At 44.1% G+C, this 16,615-nt stretch overlaps 1 protein-coding gene across 1 annotated transcript; it reads left to right on the plus strand.

Annotated features, from left to right (window-relative positions):
• The first annotated feature begins 10,627 nt into the window (after positions 1 to 10,627).
• LOC137824079 (auxin-responsive protein SAUR36-like) lies at positions 10,628 to 11,678 on the plus strand. The gene has a single exon (XM_068629531.1). It carries the CDS (start codon positions 11,079 to 11,081, stop codon positions 11,577 to 11,579), a length of 501 nt encoding a protein of 166 aa, XP_068485632.1. The 5' UTR covers positions 10,628 to 11,078; the 3' UTR covers positions 11,580 to 11,678.
• Positions 11,679 to 16,615: the final 4,937 nt, after the last annotated feature.

Consider the following 16,615-nt stretch of genomic DNA (forward strand, 5'->3'; position numbering starts at 1 on the left):
CTGGCACAAGGCGCCGCCAGAAGAGCTGCGATCCATATATAGCCCGTGGCCTTTTCATACTGGGGGATTGACATCCAGGTCCGTTCCCACTGGCGATAAGGCAGATGAAGTACTTGATCGTTGCCATCGAGTACTTCACCAAGTGGATAGAGGCAGAGCCCGTGGCACAGATCACTGCGCACAAGGTGCAACACTTTGTGTGGAAGAACATTGTGTGTCGCTTTGGCGTACCTAGGGGCTGATATCCGATAATGGAACCCAGTTTGCCAGTCAGCAGTTGAGAAATCTGTGCGCTGAGGTAGGCATCAAGCAAGTGTTTGCATCAGTCGAACACCCCAGACCAACGGCTAAGTAGAGTCAGCAAACAGAGTTTTGCTGAGGGGGCTAAAGAGAAGGCTAGAGAAGGCCAAAGGGGCGTGGGCGGAGAAGTACCAAGGATCGTATGGGCATACCAAACCACGCCCAATCTTCTACCATGGAGACGCCTTTCAGTTGGGTGTATGGGTCGGATGCGATGATCCCGGTAGAAATACACGAAAGCTCGCCACGTTTTCAAAACTTTGTGGTTGAGGAATCCAACGAAGAAAGGCGGGTAAACCTGGATCTACTGGACGAAGCCAGGGAGGAAGCCAGAATAAAAGCCCAAGCGGTAAAGAGAAGAGTAGAGCGGCAATATAGCTCTAAGGTAAAGCCACGACAGTTTCAGATTGCGACCTAGTTATGAGGAAAGCCTACCCATACGAGCTGGAGAATAAGCTGTCTCCCAAGTGGACGGACCCTTCAGAGTTACCGAGGTAAGGGCAACGGTTCGTACAACCTAGAGACCTTGGAAGGGGGTCCCATCCCGCGCAGTTGGAATGCAGCCAACTTGAAGTTTTATTTTAGTTGACTTATGTAAGCAGCGATGTAACAGTCTTGTTAAAGGGGACGCTCTTTTTCCCTTTCCGGGGTTTTTTAATGAGGTCACCCAAATAAAAGAAAAACAAGTTTGAGAAAAAACCTTGCTTGGTTTTTAGTCTTTATCTTTTCCCGTTTGAAGCGGCGATAGGCGTCACCAAGAAAGAAGGCGTCGCCAAGAGAAGGCGTCGCCAGAAAGAAGGCGTCGCAAGAAAAAAGGCGTCGCCAAGAAAAAAGTGTCGCCAAGAAGAAAGCGTCGCCAAGGTAGAAGGCGTCGCCCAAGCGAGGCGCCGCTAAGAAACATGACGGAGGAAAAACGCACAGTATATGAGGTGTTGCAAAAGTAAAACGGCGCGGAAACATGGTATAGTAGATTAAATTTACAAGCAGTGTTCGATACAAATGGGAGTAATGGAATAGGGCAAACATTACAAGCCCTGTGCTATACAAAAAAACACAAACGAACCATTCTTCAGTGGTCGCGGAGTCAGCACGGGAGGAAGACGAAGCCCCACTCTCAGTCCGTAGAGCCCGGGTAAGTCGTGACCTCCGCTCTTGGTTTATCTTCGAACCTGCACCAAGGGAGATGAACGTGTCAGAGACACCATGAAGCAAAACACACACAGATAGAAAGCAAAAAGGCGGAAGTTTCTGGGGCAGTGACTCATACATATATACTTCTCAGGGTTCCAGCGTTGAACTCCAAACTGATCAAGGTGGCGGAGTCAAAACCTCCCCCTCAGCAAGAATCCGGCAAACCACCTGGTCATTCGGGGCTAGCTTCTTGAAGGGTTTGGATTTGAGGGCCCTCGTCTCCCTCACTCAGTACAGTGGAAAACCATCTGGGCGGAGGGAACGAGATCAGAGCAACAGATCTTGAAGAACCTGCCCTTCCACCCAGTGAATGAGTTTTGGAAAGGGGTCAGGAGAACCCTCCAGGAACGTTACTGAGGGTCACCTAGAGGTTATTCCTTTGCCTCTTCACCTCAAAGAAGTGAAGAAAGATATCAACCGAGGGTGCACAACCCAGAAACCCGAAAAGGATGTCAAAGGCCTTGACGAAAGCCCAGCTATTGGGATATAATGGGCCGGAGCAGCATTGATCTTGTCAGCAGTTCCTTCTCAAACCGGAGAAGGGCAGGCGCACGCCGATGGTCTTGAAAACCACCTGATAGAAATAAAAGAAGGGGACCCCGTCGTTGGCCCGTTCGTCTCCGCATACTGGCTCCCCTAGAGTGCAAGGGAGCACATCAATATCGTCGTCGTGCCTCTTCGCGAAGGCACGGTGATCATAGGAGCATGAATCCCCTTTGTGTTCCCTTATGGCCCTGGTGGAGAGTAAGCATGAGCACTCGTCAAGAAGCTCGCTCGAGGCCCAAGTATACAGGTCCTTGGGGTTAACCCTGGGGGAGGAACACGAGAAGACATGCCTGAACAGAATCTGGGAGGTTTGGAGGTGAGTGGCCCACTGGTAACGCAAGGGTAAAACGCTGGTTGGAACGAACACTAGAAGAACTCTTCGCGAGAAGAGAAAGGGTGCAAGTAGGCTACGAAAGGCGCATAAATGATGAGGACAGGTTCAAGATTTTGAAGAACTAAATATTGCGGTTAGAGCGCCAAACGACGCAAATGGAAGTGTTGCAGTTATAGCGCCAAATGACGCAAATGGATGCACCGTGCGATCGAGCCACGTGGCAGAGGATGGGAGGATGACCCTGGCACCACTGGTTAACACTCAGAAAACGTCGTATCGACAGAATGCCCGAGGGTACGATACGCCATCGAGAGTGGGTCAGAGGCACAGTAGATGTCAAGACCAAGTCAAGTGGCTGAACGTCCCATCAGCCATACGAGAAGCGCCACGTGGATAGCACAGGCGAAACCTTGAGCTCTTCGCTATCCCCAGGCGTCGACCAGGACTAAGGTTAAAGTCAATGCCAAGGTAAAGTTAATGCCCCTGGGCGACGCCAGCATGAGACGTTGCGGGCGTCGCCAGGAAAGGCGCAGAGGGCGACGCCAGCATGAGACGTTGTGGGCGTCGCCAACCCAAGTATCAGCAGTGTCACCTCCCTGATACCCACATGTAGGAAAGACTGTGGAGGGAGATGAAATCGAAGAAGTCGAAACTAGTTACTAGCGGCGTCGCCTCCCCGATACCCACAGGTAGGAAAGACTGTGGAGGGAGACGAGATCGCCAAACGCCAGTGAACCGCTGGCAGGGTTATTCCCCGACACCCATGGGAAGGAAAGACCATGGAGGGAACGACCCCCTGGAAGGCTCTGAGCTTTCCCAACACTCGGCGTTTTTAGACACCCTGGGGACGATACGGCGCTGCTGTAGCAGGCCTCTCCTTAGGCGTGGGCGCCAGGCACCAAGAATCAAGGAACAGATCGCGTTGGTGTTTGAGACACCCCATGGACGATACGGCTCCGTTAGGCAAGCCTCTCCATGGGCGTGGGCATCGACGCGTGACCTTATCCCAAGGGTTTAGGACCCAGAGTAGGTCTCAACTTTCGCGTTGCGGCAATGGTAAAGCCACTGACGCCTTCACGAAGCACAGGCGTCGGACATACAGGGTCGCCCAACGCAACGAAAGAAGCGGGTAGAGTACAGGCAAAACAATCGAAGCACGTGAAGGCAAAAAACGAAGGTAAAATCATACAGACGAAAGTTGTCATGCAAAACCCACAGTTGTGACGAAAGTGCGAATAGTTCAAAGAATTACAAGTTTATCAAAGAGGGGCAAAGGCAAGTATAAAGTGTAAAGGAGAAAGGTGGCGGTTGAGGGCGGCAGTTCAGTCATCCAGCTCCAAGGGCACGACCTTCCCGTCAACGATGTGATGAGTGGAATCGCATTTGGAAACGTCGATTCCCGGGTTCTCGCAGACGGCCTGGGCTAGAGCCTCTTTGAACCTCTCCTCGAATGTGCCCGCCATGTCATGGATGAGGGTCTTTTTGTCCTTCTCTAACTCCTCAATGGTGGCGTCCCCAGAAGCTACCTGCTTCTCCAAAGCCTCCTTCTCCACACGGAGCCGGCTGACCTCGATCTGCAGTTTGTCGTAGTCGACCTGGAGAAGGCCCAAAGCCTTGGTCTGAGTAGCCCTCTCCCCCTCCATCCGCTCCAGTTCGTCAGCCTGCTCACAACATCGGTCCTTCATGTCCTTTTGAACTTCTTCGTAAGCTTCGACTATGTCTTGGAGGCTCGTTACCTGAACTTGGAGGGAGACTTCCCGAGTGTAGAAGTCGGCTTGAAGATCCACCGCCTCTGCCAGTTGTTTTTCAGCCTCCTCTTTGGCCTCTTGCGCCAGCTTCAGAGTGGTTTGGTAGGCCTCGTTTTGGCATCCCAAAGTTTTCTTTTCCTCCTCCAGGGCAGCTACCCTTGTTTCCAAGGCCTGGAGGGTTTTAGTCTGCAAAACAGCGTTTCTAGCTTGGGCACGCCATTCAAGGGCCACCGCGAAGAAGGCTCCCAAGTAGAAGGGCATTCCCTCCTTCCTGTCGGAGCCTTCTGGCATTGATCCCCCGCTGAAGCCCCTCATCAGATGCATAATTGGAGGAGGGATGGCAATAAGATCTGGGGCGGCGGCGACGGAGGCGACGGCGACGGAGGCGGGAGCGACGGAGACCTCTGCCAGTGGTGGGGGTGGAGCAGATTCGGCCCCTTCGCTTGTTTCCTCTTGGACCATTGTGGGAGGGAGAGAGGTAGCACTTGGAGGGTTGTCCCTGAAGGAATTCCCCCCCTGGGGCGACGCCGCCGGCAGAATGGGAGCCCTAGCAGCCTTTCTCCTCTTGAAGACTAGCCCACCGTCAGAGTCTTCGTCATCGGAGATAATCTCCAACACCCTTTTTCCTTTGTCAAGGGGGGTTGGAGCAGGTGATGAAGCCACAGCCAGTGGGACTGCGGCGATGGGCGGTGGCGATCCAGGTGTTTGAAGTTGTTGGGGGCTATGTGGGGGTGGTGAAGATGAGCCTAGTGGGGCTTCGGTAGTGGTTGGTGGTGGTAAAGGCAGGGTTGATGGGGGGATTGGGTCAGCAGCAGGGGCGGAGGAGGCGCCAGCCTTGGCAGCGCGAGCGGCCTTCATCGCTTTCGCCAGAACCATCCTCTTGGAGGCATCCATCACCGATCCTACATTCAGATAAACCAAATAGCAGAAGTTAAAGCCAAAGCAGCTATACAAACCCACGAACGCGTGGATGAATGAGACATAAGGCACATAGCACAAAGGAAAGCAGGTGGAAGAGGCCAGTAGAGCAAACGTGAAGCAGTAAAATACAGATAACAAAAGACAATAAGAGAGGAGTCTCCCTACCAAAGTAGGTGGTCAGGGAGTGGGCGTTGTATTCGCTCGCGATGAGTTTCAGCGTATCGAAGACAATCCCCAGGCCAGCCAAGGCCTTGCATACCTCCTTATCAGCAGGGGATAGCTCATCCAGGGCCTTGGCCCTGAGCAGCTTGGGGTGTTCCGTCCAGTACAGGGGGAAGCCGTCCAAGGCTGTGGGGTCGTGCTTGGTGCAGCACACCCTGAAGAATTTTCCCTTCTGGCTTTTGTAGGAGTTCTGGAAGAGAGAGAGAAGGATCCTACCTGCGATCCCGGAGAAGCTTACCCAAAAGCTTTTCCCCTATTTCTTCACCTCGAAGAAATGCAAGAAGACATCCACAGAGGGAAAGATGCCTAGATATCTGCAAAGAATTTGAAAAACCCCTTACGAATGCCCAGCTGTTGGGGTGGAGCTGGGCGGGGGCTGTGTTGATCTTTGTGAGAAGTTCCCTCTCGAAGGGCGTGAACGGCAGGCGCACCCCGATGCGTTTAAATACTGTTTGGTACATGACAAAGAAAGGGTTCCCCTTCCTAGGTCTGTCATCTACGCAAACGGAAGGGAGATGGAAAAATCATACCTTTGGTGTCGAGGTGTGGAGGGAAGGGAAGTGCGAAGGAGGGAGCAGTGATTGCAGAGGAAGGGCTCGAAGACGATGAACAGTGCAGACAGGCAGAGAGAATGGATGAAACAGTAGTGTGAGCGCGGGGTTTTGGGTAACTTGAACGTTACATTTGCAACCCAAGAGGCGCTAATTAGGAGCCGTGTGATCGTGCCGCGTGTCAAAGGATTAAGCGCTCAAGGGGAGCGCAAGGGACTCTAGAGGCTGGCCGTGTGATGAGCCACGCGGCACGCGATTAAGCGTGGCCCCAAAAGGTGTTACTTTCCCCGCTTCAGAGGATGTCCAATCAGCCATTAAGGGCACCCCTATGGTTAAGAGAGTGTCACGTCAATGATTCGAGAAGTGTTGAGTCAGCAGGGAATGACACGTCACCAGGGTGACACGTGGAAGGCGTGGGCGAGGCCTTAGTCTTTGCGCTGAAGACAAGTCTTCAGCTTAAGATTGGGGGGCTTGTGTACCGTCCCGGTTCCGGGCGTTGACAAAGTCAAGGTCAAAGTCAACGTCGGGGGTCAGAGTCAACATAAGGCGTCGCCTAGGTGAAGAAACGCCAAGTGCCAGCGTCGCCAAGAGGAAGCGTCGCCAAGGTCAAGGCGATGCCTAGTTAAGGCATCACCCAGTTAAGGCGTCGCCCAACCAGAGCGTCGCCAAGGTCAAATGTCACAAAGGCGAGGCGATCACAGTGTGGCTCCCCTATACCCATGGGTAGGAAAGACCATGGAGGGAGCGACGCCGTGGGAAGGCCTCAAATCCCAATAATCCGGGGTAGTAATAAAGAGAAGAGAAAGGTGGCTTCAAGGCCATAGTGATAGCGCCAGTATAGGGCAGCCTGACTCGTGAAGTGCCCCTGCCGCCCAGAGATGCCCTCGGGATAGATACGACTCCAGGGGAGGGTCACGCCCAGGGTAGTCAGGTGCAGGGTACGCGAGGAAGGCAGATACGCTCTCAAAGTGAGTGACTAGATGTTTGGGGGGTATGAGTTGACACCCAAAAAGTCACCTCTAGCGCAGATGCACTCCCAGGTAGGAGGACTCACACGAAGAAACGCCCCAAGATGGGGTCACGACGCTGTGAGGTCCTCCACGTGTACAACAGCCAGGTCATAATAGAAACGCCATTTTGTCAGGTACAAAGTAATTAAAGTTATTTAATACAGTTTCCGTTTCGAGCGTTTAAGGTACTATAAATGCTCCCAAGCGTTTTAAACGTCTTAAATGCGCTACGTTTTATAATTAAATGCGCTTTAAGGCGCTTTGAATGCGGGAGTAGCTTAAATAGCGCTTTGAATGTTGGAAACGGGGTTCGGACTTTTGGCAAATTTTCCAGAAACTCTCTAGTTGCTTGCTCGAGCCTTGAGGTTACGTACAAGGGACTGGGGAAAGATCTTTGCCAGAGGGAGAAAATATACACTAGACACAGTTTCCCTTTTACCACCTTCAAAGTGCCATACGCGGTGCTCCGATACGGAGGTGCATAGTTTTTGGTGTTTCTTGCTGGCTGACTTGAGCGTCGGAGTGCAAACGGCCGCTAGGGCGTCCTTTTGTCCTTCTTTGCAGGAATCCACAGGTAACCAGTGGGAAGGAGTCCCTAGTTGACAGTCGAGGTCGCGCACGAAGACGTCCCAGGTCAACCGGACGGAACAATAAGTTTTCAAAAAAAATTTCAAGAAAGCTAGTAAAACAACCGATTGTTAAATCGAAACAACCGGTTGTTACATGCTTTTATTGCATGAAAAAGGGCCAGTCGGTTAGATTCTGCAAAATAAGAAAATTCTCTGTTCCTAGAGGCTACATGAAATGGATTCCTAAAGGGTGTGAGGTTCCAAATGAGAAAAAGAAATCTATTGGACCCACATTTGTGAAGGGACCAAATCTTGTTGCTTGAACTCATGCTTGTGCAGGAATTCTAAAGAATTGTGAAGGACTAAGTCATGTGATCAAGTTCTTGGAAGAAAAAGGCCATCATTGAAGATGAATCAATGCTCTGCATCTGTCCAAAGGCCCTCAACAGTGAAAAGAGGCTTCTTGATCATAAAGCACATGGCTCATTGAAGAAATAACATAAGGATAAGACTTTCCTTTCTTTGTTCTTAATTTCTTTTTTAGAGTTCTTTCTCATGGTTAAAAATCTTCTTTAAAATGCTTAATGTCATTTGCTTTGAACTTTTTCTGCTCATGATTAAAATTCAAAATCAGTTTTAACTGCTGCAGAAAAACAACCGATTGTTTTGAGTCTGACAACACTGTGAAAAAATCAATTTAATTTCTATTTTGAATTTCTATCCGTTGCAGATCTTTTTAAAGAGAGAATCCTTGGTCAAAGAACCTGTGTTGAAAGCTGATCACGTTCAGAGAGAAGGTACAACAGTCATAAAGGAATATATTCCAAAATCTTGGAAATTCAATAGCCTTAATGACTAGTCAAAGATCACATGTGAAGACCATGTGATTTTCAGCTTTTTCTGACGTTTTCTGTGCAGGGCAGGGTCAAGTCCTCTCTCTCTGAAAATCTGAGAGTCAAAACCAGAGGTGTAAGGTCTGGAGGAAGGCTAGAAGGCTAGTTTTCTGAAGACAATGATCTTATTGAGAGGTATAGGTATGAAACAAGTATCAAAAAGATAAACAACCCCAAGGTTGTGTGCTTTGATTGACTGAAAAGTCAAAAGCTTGATAATGTAAGGAGACTGCTCAAAGATCAATCTCTCAGAAAGTTCCTGGAAATGAAAGGAAACATCTACCCAGATTTGATAAGGGTGTTCTACACAAATCTCAAGTTTGAGGGAAACAATCTAGTTTCTCATGTAAAAGGTGTAGACATTGAGATAACCCATGAGGTATGGGCTGGTGTTGCTGGTCTCAAGTTCTCTGGCCTTAGAATCAACAAGGGAAACCTTGGAGTAGTGGAGGATTTCAACAAAATCCAATACTACAAGAGTTGCTTGAAGAATCAACATGCTCAAGTTAGAAAATGCTCGGTTGGAGGTCTAAAGCTTGATGAAAGGTTGCTAGCCCTCATTGTGACTTGGATTCTAACTCCAAGGGGGAGCAATCATTCAGTGCTTACTGAGGAAGATCTGGTGTATATCTTCTGCATCATGAAGAAGATCAAAATCAATTGGATCCACATCATCAAAGAGCACATGCAAAAGGCTATGAGGTTAAATGATTATCACTATCCATATGCTGTTTTGGTCTCGTGTTCCTCATACTGTCTGACTATTTGGTGTATAGGTATTAGTGGGATCAGTTTTATCTGTTCCACAGTAGGCGCTAAATGTTCTCGTCGATGGGTCGGATCTTGGAAGTGGATTCTGAGTCAACCTTTCAAGACTTCCGCTTCGAGATGCTTGAAGATCACAATGAGAGGAGCTCCACCTGTTGATAAGACTTCGACGATCAAGTCAGTGAAAGCATTTCAAATATGACTATAGTGTAAATTGCATGGAATCTTGCTTACCTTTTGTTTGGGATTTTAGGCCCTTTTATAACACTTGCAGATTTCTCTTCGGGAGTTAGTAACCGCATAATAAGTTTTTAATATATCCCCTTTATTTTTGGGGTATTTATATGCAGTATCGTCTTTGTTTGTTGAGATTTTAAGCAATATACTTCATTTGATTCAGTTGTATTAGATATTTAAGTCGTTTTGTTTTTATTCCTAACGCATTTAATTTATTTGCTATTTGCTTAAGCCTACCTCTTTTAAGACCATTGGAACTGCCTTTATTTGGGTTTATTTCTATCTATTGGGCATGAGTTAAGTGGGCCGAAAAGTGGGTGAAAAATGTATACTTTAAGAGATCAGGTCATGACCCGATTATGACCAAACAATACAATATTGTATTTGAAATTTAGAAAAATTAAAAAAGATAAAAATTGAATTTTTCATAATTTATAGAGACCAAGATATTCTTTTTCTTCTTAAAAGTATGATATATACATTCGGTGGTCTAAATTATTTTCATCGCCGTTAATAATTAGATTTAGTAAATATAATTTTAATAAAAAGGGTTAAATTTAAATACCTTAATGCTGTATTAAATACTATAATGAAATAAAGTGTTCTTTAATTAATTAATAGTTTGTTCAACGATCTCCACATATTTTCAACGATTTTGTAGATTTCATATACGAGAAAGAGAACGTGTGGCCACAGTTCTCATTTCATTAATAAACAAATACCACATGTATCAGATTCAGTTATCGTCATATTATTTTAATTATATAAAATTTCTATTCAGTCCTTAAAAATTATGTGTTTTGATACCTAGTAATCAATGCGTATGCTGTAATTCAGAACATGTATAGTGAATTAGTCATTTTGTCTTTAAATAAGTTTCACGTATCAATGTATAATTTACTTTTTGTTGTGAGAATTAATATTTTTTATAAATAAAATTAAGTATTTGAAATAAGATTTTAGTTTTAATCATTTCTGTTATTTTTACTATTAAATTGAAATATGTATTAACAGAATAACATCAATTGTTTTAAAACACACAAAATAATGAAAACAAAATCAAAATATAAACAAATATTCTTTTTTTAATGACTTAAACTAAAATTGTATAGTTTATTAGATATCTAATTAGAAAAAAATCTGGTTACTGGGACAAAATGGTTTAATCATAGTTTTACAAAAAATGAAAAGATAAAAAAGGAATATTTTGCATATTGAAACAATAAATGGAAACGGTATACGGATATTAATTAAAGAAGGTTCGACCTCATTACCGTGTATCTTAGCTAACTAACAAACAAGTCTTATTTTCCTAGAGTTTTGGTATATATACATACGTTAGGAGTGTCCTTGAAAGGGCCCAAAATATTCTGCACCACTTACCATCGCCGTAGCCAAAGGTGTACGTCTTCTTCCCTCTCGCCTGCAAAACAGACACCACCTGCGAAACAGACACGAACTTCGTTCCCATGAAGGTTTGTGAGACCATGGCTCAATTTATGGTTGGCCAATGAAACTAAACTGCGTCTGAAAACCATGTCGAACATCCCCACATCGCTCTCTGAGATTTGTCTCACCCAGTTTCGCCTTACAATGTCGATAGCCGACCCTTGGCCATTCTCATGAACCCCACCGCACCCTAGCAGGTACCACCACACCCTAGCGGGTACCACCACACCCTAGCAGGTACTACCACACCTACACTCACCCACCCTCCTCTTCACTTTCATTACCATACACCACACCACATCTTTTCTGCCTCAATCTTTATCCACTCTCTCCTCAACTATGTCCAAGATTCGAGGATTCAACCTCAGGAAACGGCTGATCCGGGTCTCCAAATGGGTCTTCAGGAAGATTCGGGTGCGTAGCCCACCCGGATACCATCGCTTGGGCAACTCTTCTAGGTTACCCATCGCGAAACTCCTCTCGTGGGGTCGCAAGCTGACGGCCGGCGCCAAGTCCTTCTTGACAGTTTCATTCGGCTCGGGTTACGCCCAGTTAAGATCCGATTCCGCGCTAGGATCCGACCGGGATCCGAGTGTGCCCAAGGGACATCTGGCCGTGTACGTGGGGCAAAAGGATGGCGAGTTGCACCGCGTGCTGCTGCCGGTAATATACTTCAACCATCCTTTGTTTGGGGAGTTGCTGAAGGAGGCAGAGGAGGAGTTCGGGTTCCACCACGACGGGGGAATCACCATCCCCTGCCGGTTCACGGAGTTTGAACGGGTCAAGACCCGAATAGCATCCGGGTCTCGCCGGAGCAGCCGTCCAAAAAGGTTGGCCTGACGAGAATTGAAGTGAAATTTTTTAATGATTATATTATTGGTACAGAGATTTTTTCACTGTACTTGCCCATAATAAATCTCCATCATAAACCTTATCACACTTCCAGTGACTCTCTTTTTCGAACACTATTTTGACTGCAACTCAACAAAATATTGCGTTTTAGGATTTCTTTTATACCTCGTTTCAATTCGTGAGGTAATTTGTAGGTTTCTAGTTTAGCTAATGATAGTGGTTTGTAAATTAAATGACTAATCATATTTTTCCCCATAACATAATGACTAATGATATTTATTTTACTACACTTTCTTGCCTTGATAAAAATACAATACTTTTTTTGAAACAAAAAAATTCATATAATGGGTTATTTTATAATTCGATAAAAAAATTATAAATATGCATAAAATATTAATCTAAAATGGAAACATATATGTTGATGCATAATACCTAATGGAAAAAAATAGATTAAATTATATGCATATTTATCATAAGTTTTCAAACATCACTGCGATGTATCTCGTACGTATTCTAATAGTCTTTCGTTAATGAGGTAGGTAATGTTAATTATGGTGATGATGACAGTCTTAATGATATGCTTAAAATAATCCTGAGGATAAATATATAGAGATAGATGCAGTTTGACATTTTGATTTTTTTTATAATTGGCTTTCTGTCTCTTCTTTCCTTTTAAACCATTTTAATCTTTTAGTATTTTTTTTAATTCGTTAAAAGATCATGTAAACCTTTTTTATATATAAATTTTATATGTTTCTTTGAAGACATGTAATTGAAGTTTTATACATTTAAGGATCCAGACAGAAGTTAAATATATGTAATATAAATATACTGCTATGTTGTAAATAAAATTCGATAATTTTTAGAATGAAGCTTGGTCTTATTTTAAATATTTGATATTCTAAACTGTTTATTCCATTTGATTTTGAAAATGCTATCAATAAATTTCAATTATAAGAAATTGTAATATTTTGGAACATGCATACCGTTCGTCCAAATTTAGTTTATACTATTTTATAAAAAAAGTTATGATATTTTAATCAATCTATTTTATACAACCACTACATAATTAATTTAAATTTTAAATTTTTTTTTATTTCTTAGTTAACTCATTTAAATAATTGAAGTGAAGTTATCAAATAATTGTTTATAAAATCTTGGTTGTCCAAAAGATAATTTTCCTGCATAAAAAAGTCAGTTTTTGTTTTATCTTGTTATTATATGTTATATTCATTATCCTGGGAAATCATGTGAACTATTATTATCGATTCAGTTGTTGAAGGTTGGTGTGTGTTTTCAAATTCTCAAAAGAAATTGTTTGAAATACTAGAATCAAATTTATAGTATAAAGTTTAACAAAATTAGCTTTTCCAGCTCATGTGTCATACTCCGGGTCATCCTTATGAAAGGTTAGGCTTGGTCAAGAGATGCTCTATCTCTTAGGTATTCATCATGTTCTCTGGGTGGAAGAGAATTCGTCCACGAATTTGCAACACCTACTGAGAAAGGAGTTAGATCACTAACATTAAAAGAATGACTCCTTAGATACGTGTTAGGTAAATCTAACTCATAAGCGTTATCATTGATCATTTTGATGATCTGGAAGGGGCCATCACCACAAGGTAGGAGTTTGGACTTCCTTTGAGTAGGAAAGCGATCTTCCTAAAGTGAAGCCAAACCCTGTCCCCAGGTTCAAAGATCAATAGTTTGCACCCCTTATTGGCATGCACCTACTTGCCTACCTTCCTTTCGATTTGGCGCTTGATGTGTTGGTGCAAGTTTTTAATAAAAGATGCTTTTTCAAAATCATCCTTGCACAAAACCTCATAAAGTATAGGAATAGGAATTAGGTCAAGGGGTGTGAGGGGATTAAACCCATACACAACCTCAAAAGTGTTGTGAGAAGTAGTAGATTTAATTACTCGGTTATAAACAAACTCAATACGAGGAAGTAATTCCTCCCACACCCCATGGTTCCTTGAAATAAGGTATCTTAACATTTGGGCCAAAATTCTATTTGTTTGACGTTAGTTTGGGGATGACAAGTAGTAGAAAACAAAAGTTTAGTGCCAAGTTTTCCCATAATGTCTTCTAGAAGTGACTCAAGAACTTAGAGTCTCTATCAGATACTATACTTTTAGGAAGCTCATGCAATTGAATAACTTCCTTAAAGAAGAGATTTTCATTATAACAAGAATCATCTACTTTGTGGCATGGAATAAAATGGGCCATTTTGGAAAGCGAACCACTACCACAAAGATAGAATCCATACCCTTAGATGTCTTGGGAAGACCTAAAATAAAGTCCATAGAAATGTCTACCTAAGACATGTTCGGGATGGGAAGAGGGGTATATAAACCATGGGGTTGCACCTTAGACTTAACCTTCTTACATGCTATGCACTTATCATAGAAGCTATGTACAAATTTGCGCGTGTGGGGCCAAAAGAAATGTTCATGCAATGTATCTAAGGTTTTTGCTACCCCAAAGTGTCCCATTAAACCACCCTTATGTGCCTCCTTTACAAGAGATTGTCTCAAAGACCCTTGGGGTACACAAAGTCTTTTCCCTTTAAAGAGAAAACCATCATGTATGAAAAAGTCCTTGTGGGCACCCTTTAAGCACTCTTGAAAGATGAGAGAAAAGTCGGTCATCTTTGTAAATTTCCTTGATGTAATTGTACCGCCCAGGTAGTCGGAAGTGATGACGTGGCAGCAATTTATTATGTAGGCGTGTTAAGCAGGGCTCGTGGCTGGCAGAAGGGAAGGAAGTCGGGGGGCTCGTGTAGTCGCCAGTCCTTAAGTTGGCGTGCTCCGATCTCTAGCATACCTAAACCGGCGATCACCGGGTTTGAGATGAAGTCGCCGGATGCGAACCCAGATGACCAAGTGATCAGAGATCACCGAAACGAGGACATCGCCGAAGATGAAGTCGTCAGATAGTCATTCCCTAGCTAGCCAGGGGTTGAGGTCGGGTAGCAGCTTACCTGAACGCGCACGATGAAGCAAGTGAAGTAGATCATGGAGGCGGCCGGCGAGACCACAGGGAAGGTGTGTATGAAGGCACCCGTACTCGCCACGCAGAAGGGATCACGCTCCAAGGAAGCTATGCGCTGAGTTGTCTCATGCATAAGTAACTTAGCCAAAAGCCTGAAGAGTAAGAAGTGGCGCCCAAGTCAAGGATGCTCCAGATGGTGATAGGTGTACAGCTGGATGCGAGCCACGTGTCCAGATGTGTAACTGTCAGGAGAGAGAAAGTGAACAGGTATATAAGAGATTCTAACGAACTTCTGAGGTACGCACGTTTTAGATTACTTCTTTTACGCTTGCGAGAACTTGAGTACGCTGAAGAGAGAATTTTGCACGGTTCCTGTTCTTAGTTTTCTCTTAGTACTTTGGTGGTTCAGTCGCTGACTTGGGCGTCGGAGCGTGATCGGCCGCAGCGGCGCCGTTCTGTCTTTTGCAGGTTCTTGAGGTGAATCAAGGCGAAGGACCGAAGCTAACACGGCGCAGAGTCGATCCAGATTTGACGAGGCAAGGTTCTTGCGTCCTAGTCAACAGGCAGGATCAGTAATCAAACCCTAAGTATTGAATGTCCAAGACATTAAGCAAGGTATGCATTCTAGAAAGAGCATTCACCACCACATTAGACTTTCCTTGCTTATGTTTGATCACATAGGGAAATTTCTCAATAAACTCTACCCATTTGGCATGTATATTGTTAAGTTTGCTTTGGATTTTCAAATATTTAAGAGATTCATGATCACTATGTATCACAAACTCTTTTGGAAAAAGGTAGTGTTGCCAATTTTGCAAAGCCCTAACAAGAGCATAAAACTCTTTATCATAGGTGGAGTAATTGAGATGACTGCCTTTAAGTTTTTCACTAAAATAAACTATGGGGTGACCCTCTTGAAGGAGGATAGCCCAAATGCCTATGTTAGAGGCATGATACTCAATATCAAATGTTTTAGTAAAGTTGAGGAGTGTTAAAATGGGTGCCTTGATTAATTTATCTCTCAAGGTTTCAAAAGCATATGCCTGTTCTTGGCCGCATTTCAACACTACATCCTTATTTACTATCTCATTGAGAGGTGCAACAATAGTACTAAAGTCTTTTACAAATCTTCTATAGAAATTGGCTAATCCATGAAGGCTTCGTACTTCACTAATATTGGTGGGTGTAGGCCAATTTCTAATTGTTGCCACCTTTTTCTCATCAACATGCACCCCTTTGGAACTCACTACAAACCCTATGAATTCTATATGGTCTATGGAAAATACACCTTTTTTTCGGATTGGCATACAACTCATCTTTCCTAAGGGTTTCTAGAACTTTCCTAACATGCACTTTATGGTCTTCTATGTTGTAGATAAGGATGTCATCAAAGTAGACTACTACAAACTTGCCTATAAAAGGTCTTAAGACATGATGCATTAGTCACATAAAGGTGCTCAGAGCATTTGTTAAGCCAAAGGGTATGACTAACCACTCATACAAACCAAACTTGGTCTTAAAAGTGGTTTTTCATTCATCTCCTGGTTTAATCCGAATTTGATTATATCTACTTTTAAGATCAATTTTGATGAAGACTTGAGACCCATATAAATCATCTAGCAAGTCATCTAATCTAGGGATAAGATGCCTATACTTGATAGTGGTGTTATTCATTGCACGATAATTCGTACACATCCTCCAACTCACATCCTTTTTAGGGACAAGAATGACATGCATAACATAAGGACTCATGCTATCTTGGACCCACCCCTTGGCTATTAACTCCTCGACTTGTTAAATTTCTTTAGCCTTAGTTGGATTGGTTCTATATGCAGGTCTATTTGGTAAAGAAGCCCCAGGAATGAAATCAATTTGATGTTCAATGCCCCTTAAAGGAGGTAATCCTTTAGGAGGCTCTTGGAACACATCTTGAAACTCCTTTATCAGAGGTTCCAAACATTTAGAACTATCTACTGTCGACTTAATCTTTATGTTTTTCTTAGGAGAGGCTATAAATAGCCTTGCGA

The sequence above is a fragment of the Phaseolus vulgaris genome, chromosome 8, assembly GCF_000499845.2.
Source record: "Phaseolus vulgaris cultivar G19833 chromosome 8, P. vulgaris v2.0, whole genome shotgun sequence".
NCBI classification, from domain to species: Eukaryota; Viridiplantae; Streptophyta; class Magnoliopsida; order Fabales; family Fabaceae; genus Phaseolus; species Phaseolus vulgaris.

Excerpts from the sequence above, each read along its gene's own strand:
- LOC137824079 (XM_068629531.1), top strand. The coding sequence starts at position 11,079 with ATGTCCAAGATTCGAGGATTCAACCTCAGGAAACGGCTGATCCGGGTC.